This window comes from Centropristis striata, chromosome 19 (genome assembly GCF_030273125.1).
Source record: "Centropristis striata isolate RG_2023a ecotype Rhode Island chromosome 19, C.striata_1.0, whole genome shotgun sequence".
Taxonomy (NCBI): Eukaryota; Metazoa; Chordata; class Actinopteri; order Perciformes; family Serranidae; genus Centropristis; species Centropristis striata.
Window position 1 is genome coordinate 6,280,929 of NC_081535.1, and position 17,867 is coordinate 6,298,795.

The 17,867-nt window shown below is 35.5% G+C and overlaps 1 protein-coding gene across 1 annotated transcript; it reads left to right on the forward strand.

Annotated features, from left to right (window-relative positions):
* Positions 1-1,959: 1,959 nt before the first annotated feature.
* On the forward strand, positions 1,960-16,394 carry prkab1a (protein kinase, AMP-activated, beta 1 non-catalytic subunit, a). Its single transcript, XM_059358469.1, has 8 exons — positions 1,960-2,006; positions 7,167-7,349; positions 8,276-8,445; positions 9,505-9,598; positions 10,177-10,291; positions 11,499-11,632; positions 13,377-13,445; positions 15,154-16,394. Exons 2-8 carry the CDS (start codon positions 7,200-7,202, stop codon positions 15,229-15,231), a joined length of 810 nt encoding a protein of 269 aa, XP_059214452.1. The 5' UTR covers positions 1,960-2,006; positions 7,167-7,199; the 3' UTR covers positions 15,232-16,394.
* Positions 16,395-17,867: the final 1,473 nt, after the last annotated feature.

Sequence of the window (17,867 nt, forward strand, 5' to 3'; positions counted from 1 at the left end):
TAACTAAAAATAACACAGCAACAGACACAAAATGACCAAAAAAGACACAAAATGACTAAAAAAAGACACAAAAAGACATGAAAAGACATGAAAAGACATGAAGAGGTTTCAAAAATGGACAAAATAGCCCAAGACTCCATACAGTTAACAGTAACAGCAAGAAGTAATTTTGTGCATTTTTACACTGCACTTTTAAGATTTCATGCTCAAATGCATGTAGTTGTACTGAGGGCCACTTCAAGTGAGGGTGCGGGCCGTATGTGGCCCCCGGGCCTCCAGTTGCCCAACCCTGACGTAGGCCTTCATACAGCCTATACATACATGTACAGTCATGGAAAAAAATTATAAGACCACTATTGTTCTCTTCAATTTCTTGTTAATTTTAATGCCTGGTACAACTAAAGGTATATTTGTTTGGACAGATATAATACCAACAAAAATAGCCCATAAGAGTTTAATTTAGGAGCTGATATCTGGCCATTTTCCATGGTTTTCTTGATAATAACCAAAATTATTGTCAAGAAAACCATGGATATTTTGTTGTTATCATTACATTTGTTCAAACAAATGCACCTTTAGTTGCACCAGGCATTAAAATGAACAAGAAAATTAAGAAAACAAGCCTTACAGTGTTGATTGAAGGTGTCTTTCAAGTTGTTTTTGGAATATTTTACAATTTCTCCTATCCTTACAAGTTGTCCCAGGAGACATTTATCTGTCTTGAGCCCTATTTTATTGGAGAGACTATGCTTAACTATTGTGAAAATGCTTGCAACTTTGGGATATCAAGGGTAAAGTCTACATGATCATTAAAATGAATATTTCATTGTTATTGTATTATAATATGAAAGATAATGGTTTGTTTACTTGTCTTTTTCTCCGTCTGTTAGTCTCAAAATCAAATGACTGAATGAATGGATGACTCCTTCTGTCACCCTATTCCAAAAAGCCTCATTTACCTTTCCTGAGTTGATTATTATGTTTGTCTTTGGGAAGTGTTGCATGGACCATCTAATTAATTAAGATGGAAAGTATTTGTAAAAGATGCATTGTATACATATCCTTTAAAGTACATAGGTTTTACAGCAAAACATAAATTTCATGTGCATTAGAAATTAAAGCCTTTATGGGCTGACTTCATGCAAACAGATCTGTATTTTAGTTGTAGACCTACATGGTCCCTGTACTTGAGTCACGCTTCCATCTAGTGTTGAATACATAAAATTACAGCACAGAGGCTTTTACCCTTTCAAAAATATAATTAGGATCATAAATTACTTTAATACTGCAAGGTATATAAACTATTAATGCAATAAAACGTGCATGTCGTTAAATAATAAATGAGTGTCATTCTGCCCTACAAAGCAGTAACTACATTTTTGGTCTAATTTGAGTTATAACTAAAAATGAACTTCTTGATGTCTGTTTTATCTTGTGACATTTTTTTTTTTTCAATTTTGCTTAATTTTTTAAAGAAATAATGATATAAAAATTACAGTAACTACAAAATCCAGCTCTAAACCAAAGCAGACCGCAGTAACTTCACTTACCAAGATCTTTTATATTTGACTGTGATACTGTGTAGACAAGAATGATATACATTTTAAGTTTAGTTGATAGGGAAATTGTTATCTACATAGTGATTAATTAAAATAGTCTAAAACACACAAATATTTGAATAGAGTTGAATCATAACAAAACCAAGTAAACAGTTAAAAAACGTTTTAAAAAAAACTTTAAAGCAGTTTTTCTCAGTTTTACCCTTTGTGTAGTTACAGCAGTTAGGCTTTGTAGGGCAGTATTGTACAGTGTTTTAGGTTTTAATATTTATACACAGTCTATGGTTTTAATCATCAAATGTACGGTTTATTTGTATTTGATCCACTGCGCATGCGCAAACCAAAGGGGGCGGGTTTGTTTAGAGTGACCAAATGTTTTGTATCCTGTCCGGTGAAATGGGTCGGATGAGCTAACACGGGACAACCACGACACTAAACGCTTCTCAGGTAAAAAAACAAAAACTAAATGAATGTCTGTATTTTATAGTCAGTGCATTTGGTGTTTGAAATAGTATCACCCCTATGTAGCAGACAGTAGCATTGTTTGGGTTAACAGCCGGCTGCACAACACACCGAGGCTAGCTGCTAGCTAACACTAGCTTCAGTGAACCATGTAACGGTTGTTGGTGTTGCACTCAGATCTGTAACTATATTACCTGCAGCCAAGTCAGGACATGCGAAACAAGCTACAATCACACAAAATAACGATTAAACGAATTGTATCATGCACACCAGGTTGTAAGACTAAGAGCTAAGGTAACGTTAGACTGGTGGAGGGGTCAGAACCTGTTGTGGCTAATATCAACATCATCCTTTAACTCTATGGAGTCTTACAGGGCTATTTCGTCCATTTTTGAATCATTTCATGTCTTTTCGTGTCTTTTTTGTGTCTTTTTTTTAGTTATTTTGTGTCTTTTTTGGTCATTTTGTGTCTGTTTCTAGTGATTTTGTGTCTTTTTGAGTCATTTTGTGCCTTTTTTTGGTCATTTTGTGTCTTTCTGGTCATTTTGTGTCTGTTTCTAGTGATTTTGTGTCTTTTTGAGTCATTTTGGGTCTTTTTGTGTCTTTTTTTTGCCTTTTTTGGTCTTTTTGTGTCTTTTTTTGGTCATTTTGTGTCATTTTTAGTGATTTTGTGTCTTTTTTTTGGGGTCATTTTGTGTCTTTTTTTGTCTTTTCGTGTCTTTTTTGTGTCTTTTTCTAGTTATTTTGTATCTTTTTTTTGTCATTTTGTGTCTTTTTTGGTCATTTTGTGTCCTTTTAAGTCATTTGTGTCTGTTTTTAGTGATTTCGTGTCTTTTTGAATCATTTTGTGCCTTTTTTTGGTAATTTTGTGTCTTTCTGGTCATTTTGTGTCTGTTTCTAGTGATTTTGTGTCTTTTTGAGTCATTTTGGGTCTTTTTGTGTCTTTTTTGGTCTTTTTGTGTCTTTTTTTTGTCATTTTGTGTCATTTTTAGTGATTTTGTGTCTTTTTTTTGGGGTCATTTTGTGTCTTTTTTTGGTAATTTTGTGTCTTTTTTTGTGATTTTGTGTCTTTTTGTGATTTTGTGTCTTTTTGAATCATTTTGTGTCTTTTTTTGGTAATTTTGTGTCTTTTTGGTAATTTTGTGCCTATTCTAGTGATTTTGTGTCTTTTTTTTTGTCATTTTGTGTCTCTTTTGGTCATTTTGTGCCTTTTTTTGTGATTTTGTGTCTTTTTGGTCATTTTGTGTCCTTTTTAGTCCTTTAGTCCAACATAAAATGTGATTTTGAATCTTTCTTTTACTTTCAAAACACTATCATGCTCAATAAAGAATTTGTCAAGAATTGTCAATGTTGCAAATGTCAACAAAAGTTGCAAATCTAGCATATAAGAGGGTTCCATCCAGTTCTATCATTTTATACTAAATCTATTTGAGCTTGTCTCCAGTTTTACTTGGTATATCATCATCAAACTGAAACTGGCCTCATGGAGTTTACAGCCAGAACTTTAGAGGTAAATTTACAGTAGGGCTCCACGCTGCTTTGTTTTCTAGTCTGGATGTCATGAAGAAGTCTGGATTTGGTCCTTTTGGAGACTCCAGAGGGTTAATGTCAGTAAAATTGACCTGAAGTCATCTGCAGTATGCTAGATATGTACAGAATACCCTGCATACTATTACATCTGATTAGTGTTAATGTCAGAAAGCCGTAACTAGTGGTGAAACCAGTACGTCACTCATAATCCTGATACAATCATTCAGTGGAAAAGTACTCCCAACCACATCATCAGCTGTAATGCAGTAGAGGCATAACCCTGGCTTACGCTGCTTATATAAAACAGGATATTGCAGTTAACCATTGACGTAGTTCGTATGATTAGACACTGACAGGTTATGACCATTTTCACCAGACAGTATTTGACCTATTGACCACTAGATCTTACTTAAACCCTGACTCAGACTCTGAATACTTCCAAACTCCCTGTTTGCATTTTTCGTCTTAAACTGAGTTTTATGTATTAATCATACTTACAGTAATACTATTAATTGAATCACCAATAACTGTCATTCACACCTGTTGGGAATTTATTTATTTTAATTTATGTTGCTTTTTAAACAGCACATTCTCCAGTTTTAATTTTACGTTTTTACTGACAGGTTATGATCATTTTTTATTTTTTTGTATTTCACCAGACAGTATTTGACCTATTGACTAGGGCTGGGCGATATATCGATATATTTTTGAATGTGATATGAAATTAGATCATATCGCATATATTGACATCATTTAAAAAATTGTTTATATATAAATGCTGCCCTTACTAGGGTTTGTCATATTTAGTTCCTTTGGAATATTCGTCATTCTTTTCTCATGTAAATTTATTTATTTCAGAAAAAGATTGGCCTATTTTATTTCATAGGCTATTTTTAGATATTTTTTTATTTAAATGTGCACTTTATGGAGCTTTTGATTTTAAAAAAAGATATTCCTGTTGTTATACAGTATTTATGTTCACTTAAATAAACGTTTTAGATAAAACTACTTGAGACATGTCATATTTGGCTTTGACTTTGAACATTTGCTCTCACTTTGCGATAAAAATATCGGGATATATATCGTATATCGATATTTAGCCTAAATATATCGGGATATGACTTTTTGTCCATATCGCCCAGCCCTACTATTGACCACAGATCTTACTTAACCCTTGTGTAATGTTCATATTGTTGTTACTCTGCCAGCGTTTGTGGGTCTGATGGACCCGTTGCATTTTGTGGCTTTTAATGCCTCACAATCAAACACTTTTATGTTAAAATACTGAACAGATGATGCACAACACAAGCTGAACACATGAACACAGAGTAAACATATCAGTCAAGACAACACATCAGCCCCATTGAACACATGGCCTTTAGCCACTAGCCTATACAACACATGAGGGGCAGAGCTTTACTGTGTGTGTGTTGCAGATATACTTTTTGCACTTGATGCATGTATATTGTGTTTTCCTGTCCATCTTGGGTCCGCACACTTCGCGGTTCCCACACAAGGTTGCAACATTGTTTGTCAACACTGTCTGCTCTCATTTTCTCGCACATTTGACCCTCTGATGTTCTGTGTACCTACACTCTGTCCTCCTCCTGTCTAGGCCTGCTGTGTGTGTGTGTGTGTGTGTGTGTGTGTGTGCGCGCGTGTGTGTGTGAGGTACACAGAACATCAATTTCCACACTTCTATTAGTCCAATGGACCCGGACATCTTATATGTAATAGAAATGTGTAGGGGGGGTGTATGGTGTGTGGTCATTAAATATGTATTCTGATATATGTTCTTCACAGAAAATGAGCCAAAGTCAGCGAGTCTCAGTTTGAAAAATCAATTAATTGTATCATTTTTCTTTTAATAAAAAATTAAAACGGGTCCCACAGACCCGAACACCACACAAGGGTTAAACCCTGACTCAGACTATGAATACTTCCAAACTCCCTGTTTGCATTTTTCGTCTTAAACTGAGTTTTATGTATTAATCATACTTACAGTAATAATTTTAATTGAATCACCAATAACTGTCTGTCACACCTGTTGGGAAAGCATTTATGTTGCGTTTTAAACAGCACGTTCTCCAGTTTTAAACAAGTTTGGCTTTTCAATGTCACCTCTAGCAGTTAGTTTCCTTTTTTACACAGCAGTATGACTTTGGGCTGACTTTACATATCCTGGAAATAGGTGATCCATTACTCTAAATAACAAACCTGCTTGCCTTTATTTCATTTTCATGGTTATGTTACCATTGCTAAGTTGTGCAAATGGCAGGGCAGATTGATTTTCCGCACTGCATTACTTCTGTTATGCAGTCACATTTAGAAAAACACAAGTAAAACGAAAGATAAAAGCTAATATGTGTAACATAAGAAAGTTATTAGTCATTTTTATATAATACTTCTTTTGGCTATAGTGATATTTAGGTCAGAAAAACATGTGTAAACGTGTACTTGTGTAATTAATCCAACAAAATGATGATTTAGAGAAAGATGATATAACACTTAATTCAATTATGTTATATAAGAGTAATTTGGAGCCTCCTGTAACAAGAAAACTATGCAGGCCCCGCAGGTGGTGTGCTCAAAACAAATAAAGACTTGACTACTGCTATTCAGTTCCCAGCTGCAGAAACTGTTTTATGATCATGCACTATGTCTTATTCATAAAGCTATATTGTGCATACAGCTGGTAAATTCAGCCTTCAGATGATATGGTGCAGTAAAAAGAGCTGTGACTCTCTGAAATAGAGTAAATTTTCAGCCTGTCAAGTCCTTCTACATGGCTCTGACCCACTGGAGCTTGTAAAAAACTATCTGCACATTTGAGTTCCCTTATTCTGTTGCACTCATTGTAAATCATTCTAGATAGGAACATTATTCCCTTGTTGGAAAGGAAATTTTGTTGCTAGTACTCCAACAGCAGCTATTAATAATTAACCCTCTGGAGTCCATCTATTTATTGAAAATACATATTTTTTATTTACAGTAATAACTTTATTTCCAGTGGGTATGGAAAGTATTCAGACCCCCTTAAATTTTTCACTCTTTGTTTCATTGCAGCCATTTGCTAAAATCATTTAAGTTCATTTTTTCCCCTCATTAATGTACACTCAGCACCCCATCTTGACAGAAAAAAAACAGAAATGTAGAAATTTTTGCAAATTTATTAAAAAAGAAAAACTGAAATATAACATGGTCATAAGTATTCAGACCCTATTTTTAAAAATTAGCCTATTTATTATTATTTTTTGCTGTTTTTGTGTGTATAAATGGTTAAAAGAAATGGTACATTTCCATAGACACTTGTGTCTTTTGTTTGTATTTTGGGTTCCTGGCAGCTTTATTAATTTATTAATAATAATTTGTTAATTAAAATTAAATGAAAAATCTGACTGATAGCCAAGTTTGTGTGGAGAAAAAGGAGCCATGCATGTGATGTAAGGACAGACTGAAAGATGCTAAACAGAGACAGAAATGAATTAATAGGAAGTTGACAAATTTTAAACCAAACTCTCCTGGACTTCAGAGGTTTAATTACCTTATTTTAAGGAATGTCAGCTTTTGTGCAGTCTTCTCTAAATTGCTGATTGGCTTTTTTTTTGCTCACAGTGACCTTGTACCAGCCTACAAGTATAAAAAGCCATGGGGAACACAAGCAGTGAGAGGGCTGCCATGGGCCACCATGGGGAGAAGGCTCAGCGGAGGGACAGCCGCGGTACCAAAGATGGAGGGCCAAAAATCCTGATGGACAGCCCCGAGGATGCAGATATTTTTCATGGTGATGACATGAAAGTAAGTATTGCTGCTGTCTCAGAAACCTGTTTTCATCATGGTACTGTACAACACCAGCACAACATGAACTTGTTTAGTTTCTTTCTTTTTTTTCTGCACATTTTGCAGATAATTTGCACTCTGCACATTCTTCACTCAATTTGCACGAGGTTGTATATTGTATATAGTATATTGTTAGAAGTATTTTTCTATTAGATTGTTTATTTTTTATCTTTATCTAAAAGGGTAATAATTTTGGGTGCAACTACAAAGAGACACAAAGCAACTACAAAGAGACTTAAATTTACTACAAAGACGCACAAAATGACAGCAGAGGGGCACAGAGCAACTACAAAGTGACCTCAAATTACTTCAAAGAGACACAAAGCAACTACAAGAGACTCAAAATTACTACAAAGAGACTTAAAATTACTACAAAGAGACACAAAGCAACTACAAGAGACTCAAAATTACTACAAAGAGACTCAAAATTACTACAAAGAGACTTAAAATTACTACAAAGAGACACAAAGCAACTACAAGAGACTCAAAATTACTACAAAGAGACTCAAAATTACTACAAAGACTCAAAATTACTACAAAGAGACTTAAAATTACTACAAAGAGACTCAAAATTACTACAAAGACTCAAAATTACTACAAAGAGACTTAAAATTACTACAAAGAGACACAAAGCAACTACAAAGAGACTTAAAATTACTACATAGACACAAAATGACAGCAGAGGGGCACAGAGCAACTACAAAGAGACCTAATATGACTTCAAAGAGACACAAAGCAACTACAAGAGACTCAAAATTATTTTTGTGGTCAGCTGTAACAAAGAAATTTCCCCGCTGTGGAATTAATAAAGTCGAATCTAATCTAATCTAATGGTTATGCCCATTGTACATTATCTTAATGAATGCTTGTTGTTTGTGTTTTAGGCTCCTTTAGAGAAAGAGGAGTTCCTTGCATGGCAGCAGGACTTGGAAGCAGATGACAAAGCGCCAACTCTGGACCGACCGACAGTCTTTCGCTGGACTGGAGATGGTAAAGAGGTCTTCCTGTCTGGATCCTTCAACAGCTGGGCCAACAAGATCCCCCTCATTAGAAGGTAAAGGGACATCTTAACTCTAGCTGTAGTGGATGTTTCTGTCAAGTGGTGACATTTTGTCAGTTGTAATTCTGCACCCACTACTAGTTAATTCATGGGGAAAGTTTAAACTTTTCTCATTTAAGCTAACAAGACTCAAATGCATGTTTTTCCACTAATAAATTAAATGATTTCAGTTCAGTTCAGCTTTTTTATTTCGAACATGTGCGAGCAACACAACAAAATAAACTCAAAAACAAACAAATCCAATGAGAATAATCAAAACAAAAATAGCAACAGTCAAAACAAAAGCTATACTTTTACTTGACAGTTCTGTAAACCTCCACACAGAACCATGCAAAAGCACCACTTTAAATCTTGTTTTGACCAAAAATGTGGGCACAAATTTCTCAGAAGTACAGGTGCATCTCAATCAATATATTAGAAAAGTTTATTTATGTCAGTTATTCAATTAAAAAAGTGGAAATAACACATTATATAGATCCATTACACACAGAATGAAACATTTCACGTCTTAGTTTATTTAATTTCTTCTAATTATAATGATCATGGCTTACATTTAATGATGACCTAACATTCAGTGTCTCAAAAAAAATTTAATTTTACAAAAGACCAATTTTAAAAAGTATGTTTAATATGGAAATGTTGGCCTCTAAAAAGTATGTCCATCTATATGACTCAATACTTGGTTGGGGCTGTTTGACTTGAGCTACTGGAAATGGACTTTTCCATCATATAATAATGTATTGAGATGCACCTGTAAGTCATTCAGAATGACAAAAGCATAAAAAAAAGACTAACGAACTAAAGAAATATTTGTCAACAAATTCAGAACAATCAGTTAGTCAACTATGCGACTTAAAGGGGGCAGCCTTAGAAGAGAAGAAGTGATTATCCTGAGAGTAAGAATAATGTTCTAGATCCAGCTTAATGACTTCTTCATTGTATGCCCTCACTAAGTAGAGGGCATACGTATTATTAATGAGGTTGAAGATTCGAAGGGAAGTACTGTGTTAACTCGCCGGTGTGGCTCATATTCCCTCTTGTCGTTTGTCAAAGTCAGAACACCTTTGTGGCCATTGTGGATCTACCTGAAGGGGAGCATCAGTACAAGTTTTATGTGGACGGCCAGTGGACCCACGACCCAGCCGAGGTCAGCGTTACATAATGAATCATAGTGAACTTGTAGGTTGTAGTCATACCAGTAGTACTCACTGTTACTGCTAGTGTGGAAGGTGAATTCAAGCAGTCTTCTGAGGGAGACTATATCTATTGTGTTGTGTAAATAACCAGCATTATCTTGTTTCTCTGTAGAAATACAATTACAGATGTGAATGTCACTATGGCTATTTTTTAGATTCAGGTTTTTTTTTTTTGATTTAGATTCAACTTTATTGTCATTGCACATGTCACAAGTACAAAGCAACGAAATGCAGATAGCATCTAACCAGAAGTGCATTAAGCAGTAATTGTGAATCATATTGCAATATATACAGGAATGAATTGTATAAAACTTTTGTATAACATTTAACCCTGTAAATTTGACAAATTGTGACATTTTTGAGAGACAGTGGGAGGTCTTGTTCATGTGTTGACCTGTAATTGCCTGTAAAATCCTTTAAACCTAAACACTGGGTATGTATCCTAGAAATTATACTAGTATAGTATAGTATAGTAGTTTTTACTTTTGAGTTTTACTTATGAATTTGATTGTTTCATGTTCCCTCACAGCCAGTTGTAACCAGTCAGCTTGGGACAGTTAACAATATCATCCAGGTGAAGAAAACAGACTTTGAGGTGTTTGATGCTCTGATGGTGGACTCACAGAAATGCTCTGACATGTCAGGTGAGTGCTGACGACGCCTTTCAGTGTCCATGTTAAATGTCTAGATATCAGCTCTTAAATTAAACTCTTATGAGCTATTTTTGTTGTTATGATTATTGTTATAAAAATGAGGTTTATACAGTGTTTCAGATGTTTTAAATCCTACAATGAGTATGGGAGTCCCCATTTCTTACATGTCTTGTTTATACTTCTCTTATATGACTTTATTGCTGGGGCTGGCAGGGTGAGGTAAGGTTCAGGGTAAAGTATCAATAAAGGAAGTCTAGAACAGAGTGAGGATTAGAGAAAGGTCAGAGGACATTTAGATTGGGGATATCCTGATTACTGATTAAGGGAACAAAGGAAAACGTCTAGATGCACTGTCTGTTAACAATTTACAAGGGTTAGGACAGCCCATTATCAATAATGGTATAAGAATCACCTGTTAGAGCTCCTCGGGGAGCCTTTTTCTCTGTAACCCCTCGTTGTGTGTTGCACTGTTAAACGCTCCTTCTTGTACAAGAATAATAAATTCTAATTCAACTTTACTACTCCGAATCCAATCTTCTTTATTGAAGGGTCACTCTAAAAAATTCCTATAACAATTATATTTGTCCAAACAAATGTAAAAATGTAATATGAAAGAATGGAATTCACTGCCTAAAAATATCAAACTCACCACTAACATAAAGTCAAAATATTAATAAAACAGTATTTTTCAAAATAAGAAAATATTTATATGTATGTAGTATATTTCTATAGATAAATGATATGTGTTATTATGATGTATATGCTGTAGAGCGAATGTGTATATACAACATATGTATTATGAGTTAGTAGGTTTGGAATGATGTATGCATATATGATATGGAGAAATGTGTGTAATATGGATTAATATGTGAATAATTTTTGTTTTGTTTTTTATTTTTTATTATGTTTTGTGTTTTCAACTGTATATTTGATACTGTTGGACCCTAGGAAGAATAGCTGTAGCTTTGCTGCAGCTAATGGGGATCTTAAAAATAATAATAATAATAATAATAAACTAAACTAAACCTTTAGTTGCACCAGGCATTAAAATGAACAAGAGATTGAAGAAAACAATGGTCTAATATTTTTTACCATGACTGTATATGACTGTTGGATCACTTGGAATTTAAAACTTTTAATATTAAATATTGAATGTTCTGTCCCAGTCATATGTTCCACTCTTGCTTTATCTCATCAGACCTCTCCAGCTCTCCTCCGGGGCCGTACCATCAGGATGCATATATTCCTAAACAGGAAGAGAAGATCAAGTCTCCTCCCATTCTCCCTCCTCACCTGCTACAGGTCATCCTGAACAGAGACACTGGCATTTCTGTAAGTGGCTGTGATGCAGTTAAATGAGAGATATTTTCATTGAGGAGCTTCATGAAAGAATAAACGTATTATTCTCTATTTTGTGCTGCAGCTGTACTGCCCTACAAAGTCTAACTGCAGTAACTAAGCTTAAAAAAATGCTTTAAAGTTGTTGTTTTTTATGTTTTTTAACTGGCCAGCCAAATTTGTTATTGGTAGGTTAGTGATATGACACTTATTTCTACATGTATTGATGATGCACATTTTATGCTTTAAAATCATGACAAATATTTGACATTTGGCCCCAAAAATGTTACTGCACTCTGGTTTTGCATCACTGTCAAAAGTTCTAGTAGTATTGCATAAACAGAGTGCAGTTACTTCAATGTTGTTGTCTTCTTTCAGCTTTTATATTTTGTTTTCAGTGAATTAACATTTTCAGATTGATTTTGTTATAAGTATATTTAAAAGTGTGTAACAACTCTATTCAAAGATTTGTGTATTTTAGACTTAATATTATAAAGTAAGTCTTCTCTTTCTTTTCCTCAATGAAATAATTAATTGAATAAGCAAACAATTAAACATGAATATTTATTTACTTATTTATTCTTTTGGCACTGCCTCTTGTAAAAAATACATAAATGTGGCAGGATGAATTGAATATGTGATGAATCTGCTAATATTAGTAATTTCATAACCTGCAATAAAGTAATAAAAACATATATATATTATAAAGTAATGTTATATTTAAGTCTTAATATCATTTTTATCTCACTTTTTTTCTGGATTTTTTAGTTACTGCAATTTTTATATCATTATTTCTCTGAAATAAAGCAAAATTGAAATCTAAAACTTTGTCACAAGATAAAACAGACATAAAGGAGTTCATTTTTAGTTATAACTCAATTTCAACCAAAAATGTAGTAACTGCAGTTTGACTTTGTAGGGCAGTGTAGTATCCTTAACTTAAAAGAACACTCCACCGTTTTTTCATATTAAAACATGTTATTCGGGTAAGTAAGACGAGTTGATACAGACCTCTTGCGTCTCAATGCGTGCACTCAATCGCCCTGGCGCGCGGAGCTACTTGGCTAGCACTTAGCTTAGCCCAGTTCATTCATTAGGACCCAAACAGATGGACAGTTAGAAGCGACCAAACTCCTCCACGTTTTCCCTATTTAAATACAGCTACACGAGTAGTTAAACGACCAAGTATGGCGACACAAAATAAAACGTGGCGCTTTTTGAAGCGGATAAAAAGGATAACTATAATGTATGGCGGAATAGCACTTGGGAGCACTTCGACTCGGCGCAGTAATATCATCACTCCTGACGGAAGTGAGAGGGAGCGGAAGTGATGATATAACTGCGCCGAGTCGAAGTGCTCCCAAGTGCTATTCCGCCATACATTATAGTTCTCCTTTTAATCCGCTTCGAAAAGCGCCACGTTTTATTTTGTGTCGCCATACTTGGTCGTTTAACTACTCGTGTAGCTGTATTTAAATAGGGAAAACGTGGAGGAGTTTGGTCGCTTCTAACTGTCCATCTGTTTGGACCGTAATGAATGAACTGGGCTAAGCTAAGTGCTAGCCAAGTAGCTCCGTGCGCCAGGGCGATTGAGTGCACGCATTGAGACGCAAGAGGTCTGTATCAACTCGTCTTACTTACCCGAATAACATGTTTTAATATGAAAAAACAGTGGAGTGTTCCTTTAAAATATAGTCAGTATATCAACATTTATTTTCTGTTTCTTTTTTAAATCCAGTGTGACCCGGCATTACTCCCAGAACCCAACCACGTCATGCTCAACCACCTCTACGCTCTCTCCATTAAGGTAAGGCCTCAAGTCCACTCAATCACCACAAAAACTAGTTTTATATTTACTTTTTTTCCAGCACCATGTGGCTGCAAAACTTTCTGTCGTGACACTTAAGAAGTGAGCAGCTTCGTGAGCATTTTGTAATAGAAACTGTGAGCTGCTGCAGCTGTTGGCGAGCTAGCACAAAGCTGACACAGCAGATTGTATCTATGGAATGCCAACAATGATAACAGGCTGCTAATGGGGGAGCTGGAGGACAGATTATTCCACAGGAAAAACAAACTAAATGTTCTTGTCAGGATATAAATACAAACAGAAGTATCACCCTAAATGGGGAGGAAAAAGAGGAATTATAACACAAAAAAATGGAGCTCACATGTGTATCCTGCTGCTGGTTTCCCATCAAACCACACTCAGGATTTTCCATTTGAGTCGGTTTTTCCAGGTGGCTTATCTGTAATGGTATTTTTGTTTTTAGTACGTGTGTTTTTCTCAGCAGCAACTCTGTGTAATAAAGTTTGCAGTGACCACACAATCATACAAAAAGCAGGTAAAATGACCCCGAACCAAAAATCCAAATTCGTTAGCTCAGCTCAACATGCCTGCTGGAGGGAGTGTGGACCTGTTTCAGCAGACCAGGCTCACATTTTCTGGTCATGCCCAGTTGTTCTACCTTTCTGGAGAGAAGTGAGCCCATTAGTCTTAGGGCGCTTTCACATCTATCTTGTTTGGTCCGGACTTTAGGACTTTTCAGTTTGATCCGAACCTAAATTCCAGGTGTGAAAGGTGCCGCGGACCACGCTCCACACCAAAGGACCAAAATTTGGTCCGACCAAAAGAGGTGGTCTCGGTCCGGACCAAACGAACCAAGGTCCGAACCTTTTGCAGTGTGAAAACAACTTTTTTTGTAGTTCGGACCTTCGTATCAATGACAGGAAGTTTTTTTCTTCTGCTGCTCTTTATGTATGTATGTATAGCACTATAAAGACAAGTTAATACACCACTACTGTCAGCTCATAGTTCCCACACTCACCTTCTCTCTGGAAAAGACTTTGCCATAACTGGCAGGATTGCGACAGGTAAAAGGTGGCTCGCTGGATTCATTTTGTGTAAACACGTCAAGGAAGTAACACTGACGTCTTTGTTTTCATAGAGGCACTTGCAATTGGTAAACAACAGATCAAGTCCTGCTGGAGCTCTGCTAGTTGTCCAGTATTTCTTTGAATATTCACAAATTTTCTTTTCTCCTTTGAGCTGTGTGTCACCTAAAGCAGAGCTCTGCACACACACACACCCACACACACACACACACACACACACACACACACACACACACACACACACACACACACACACACACACACACACACACACACACACAAACACAAAGGTAAAAAGTAGAGGAGTTGTGAACCCTTGAATGTAAATATGTAAAAGCACGGTTTAGTTTACTTTAATAGCAATTGCAGCAGTCGACTCAGACGACACAGTTTCTCTATGAAAATAAGAACAGGAATACAGTCTTGGTAACATTGTTGATGTGGATTAGTGAGCTGAGTGGGTCGTGTAGATTAGCTGGTGGCCCTCCCACTAATCTCTGTGGTTTACAGTGTGGTTTACTCTCCACATGGTACCACTGATACCATTGTTCCCATGCTGTACGTGTAAATTTAATTGTAGTAAAGTTAATTTTTTTCTCCCATTTTGTCTTTTTCTGCCACAGGATGGAGTGATGGTGCTCAGTGCGACTCATCGCTACAAGAAGAAGTATGTCACCACCTTGCTCTATAAACCCATTTGATTGAAGACCTGCCTTTTTAAACCTTGTCCAACCGTGTACACTGAGTGTACAAAATACAACCTGGTCTCACAGGAATCCGTGAAATAGCCACGGATTTGCTTAACTCAAAATCCGTGGAATAGCCACAGAATAACTCAAATTTCCGTGAAACTGACACGGATTTCGCTACAATGCAAGTTAATGACAGTCATATCCCGTGGCTATTCCAACATCCAAAGTGATTATGTACATTCACTGAGTGAATATTTAGAAAATAAAACATATATTTCTCGCTAGAAATGTGATCAAAATCCATTTTTATGCAGAAACTAAGTCAAAATATTGATTTGTTTTTACAAAAAATGAGAGAACTGTCCGCCACGTTTTTTGTTCTGACCACTGTGACCTTAAAAGTCACATGACTTGGAACAAACCAATAGGAACAAATATCCATGGAATAGCCACGGGATATGACTGTCATTAACTTGCATTGTAGCGAAATCCGTGTCAGTTTCACGGAAATTTGAGTGATTCCGTGGCTATTTCACGGATTCCTGTGAGACCATGTTCACAAAAATATGAGCCGGCCTGTTCTTTGTGAAACGTAGAAAAAGCAGGTGACTCCAGGACACACAACCTGGATGAGATTAAGCTAACGCTAATAAGAAGCTAACAGCTCTGAGATTATATCTTGTACACTCACTGTATATCCAGTTATTGTACACATATGTTTAGGATGATAAAAATCACTCAATCACTACAATCCTACATAATCCGCCTTGATTTGTTCACCGATTTGCACAATCTTTGCTTAGTAGACAGTGACGAGTAATCATAAGTTTGGACACTGACATGTTTGTGATCAAAACAGACAGAAATGTAATGAGGAGGATTAGTAATGTGGGCAAAATATGACCGAAAGTCCTCAGATACATGAGGCGGAACAATCAAAATGTGAATGAGAAGGTCAAAGAACGTCGGAATAAATGCACTGCGGTAGTTTTCCACTGTTTTTATTTACCTGTTTATCTTGAAAAATAGTTTATTTAGTGATAATGACTAAGCACACAGTAGATATTTTCTATCATTTGTTAAGTAATGTGTTTTTTCTATTTTGATTGTGGTTTGTTGTCAGAAACTTTGTATGGTTTGTTGCAGTGTTGTGGAGAGCAGCTTGTTATTAAGGGTGAAGATGATTTATAGTTTAGACCAAAACCGTGACAATTTATTGTGTTTTGAGAAATTAATTTGGTCTAAACTTTATGATTACGTTATTAGTTTTGCACTATGAGAAGAAAGTTTATTTTTAATGTAGACTATACATACAGTGTATGTACTCTTACTGCATGACAATGTGAATAAGAATAATGCTTAATAACGCTTTTCAACATGTAGGCATGTTTAGTGGTTTTCACACTGAGTAACAGCATTTTAATTTTGTCATACAAAACATTCCAAAACATTAAGAAACACTAAAGTTGCTGCCTGTTGATTTAAGCATAGTCCACATCTATATGGGTATTTTTTAAAACGCTAAATATTCATGTCTGTTTGTCGTCTAAACAATCTGCGTTTTAGGCCACTAAACAAGTTTTTCTTGTAAAACTGTGCCCAGGGTGAAGGTTTTTTACTGTGTTGATATGAGTTTTTGTCATTTAACTTCAGAAGGCATCACTACAATTCATGCAGTGGTGGATGTGACTCAAATAGTGTTGGTTCTAACCGTGCAGTAGAACTTTTTACAAGTTTACATGTAACATTTTTAGTTACTCTGAAACCGCTCTGAATCTGAAACTTTGTCACAGCGTCCACAGATCTTGTCTTGTAGTTCTGTGGTTCATGCAGCGCTGTCTTACAGCACAGACGTTAGGGCTGGGCGATATCTACCAAAAGTCATATCCCGATATATTTAGGCTGAAAATCGATGTACGATATATACCCTGATATTTTTATCGCAAAGTGAGAGCAAATGTTCAGTCAAAGTCAAATATGACATGTCACAAGTAGTTTTATTGAAACTGTTTTTTAAGTGAACATAAATACTGTATAACAGCAGGAGAACCTTAATCCTCCATAATGTTCACATTTAAATAAATAAAAATATCTTACATAAAAATAACCTATGAAATAAAACAGGCCAATCTTTTTCTGAAATAAATATATTTATATGAGAAAAAGAATAACAAACATTACAAAAGACCTAAATATGACAAACCCTGGTATAGGAACAGCATTTACGTATAAAGAAAGAAAAAAAATTGAACTATATCGATATAGGCGATATGGTCTCATTCCATATCACATTTAAAAATATATCGATATATCTTTTATATGGATATATCGCCCAGCCCTAACAGACGGATGAACTGAATTTGGAGAATCATTACATTGCATTGCAGCCACATAGCTTTCTGCTCATAACTTCTTTATGGTTTCTGATTGACCAGCATCCTCTTATTTTTCAGTATGCCGACATGACTTTAGGATTAGGGCTATATTTCTGCCTGTTGGTTTCGCATGCTCTTAAGAGTTCTTTAGTTATGTTTCTGCGTTTTCATTTGTGTGGATGGGATTTCTTTTTCAAATGAAGAACGGAGAAAACCTTTTCTAAAAACACCTGTGTATGTGTGGACTAGGCCTGGGTCAATAAGGCTTCA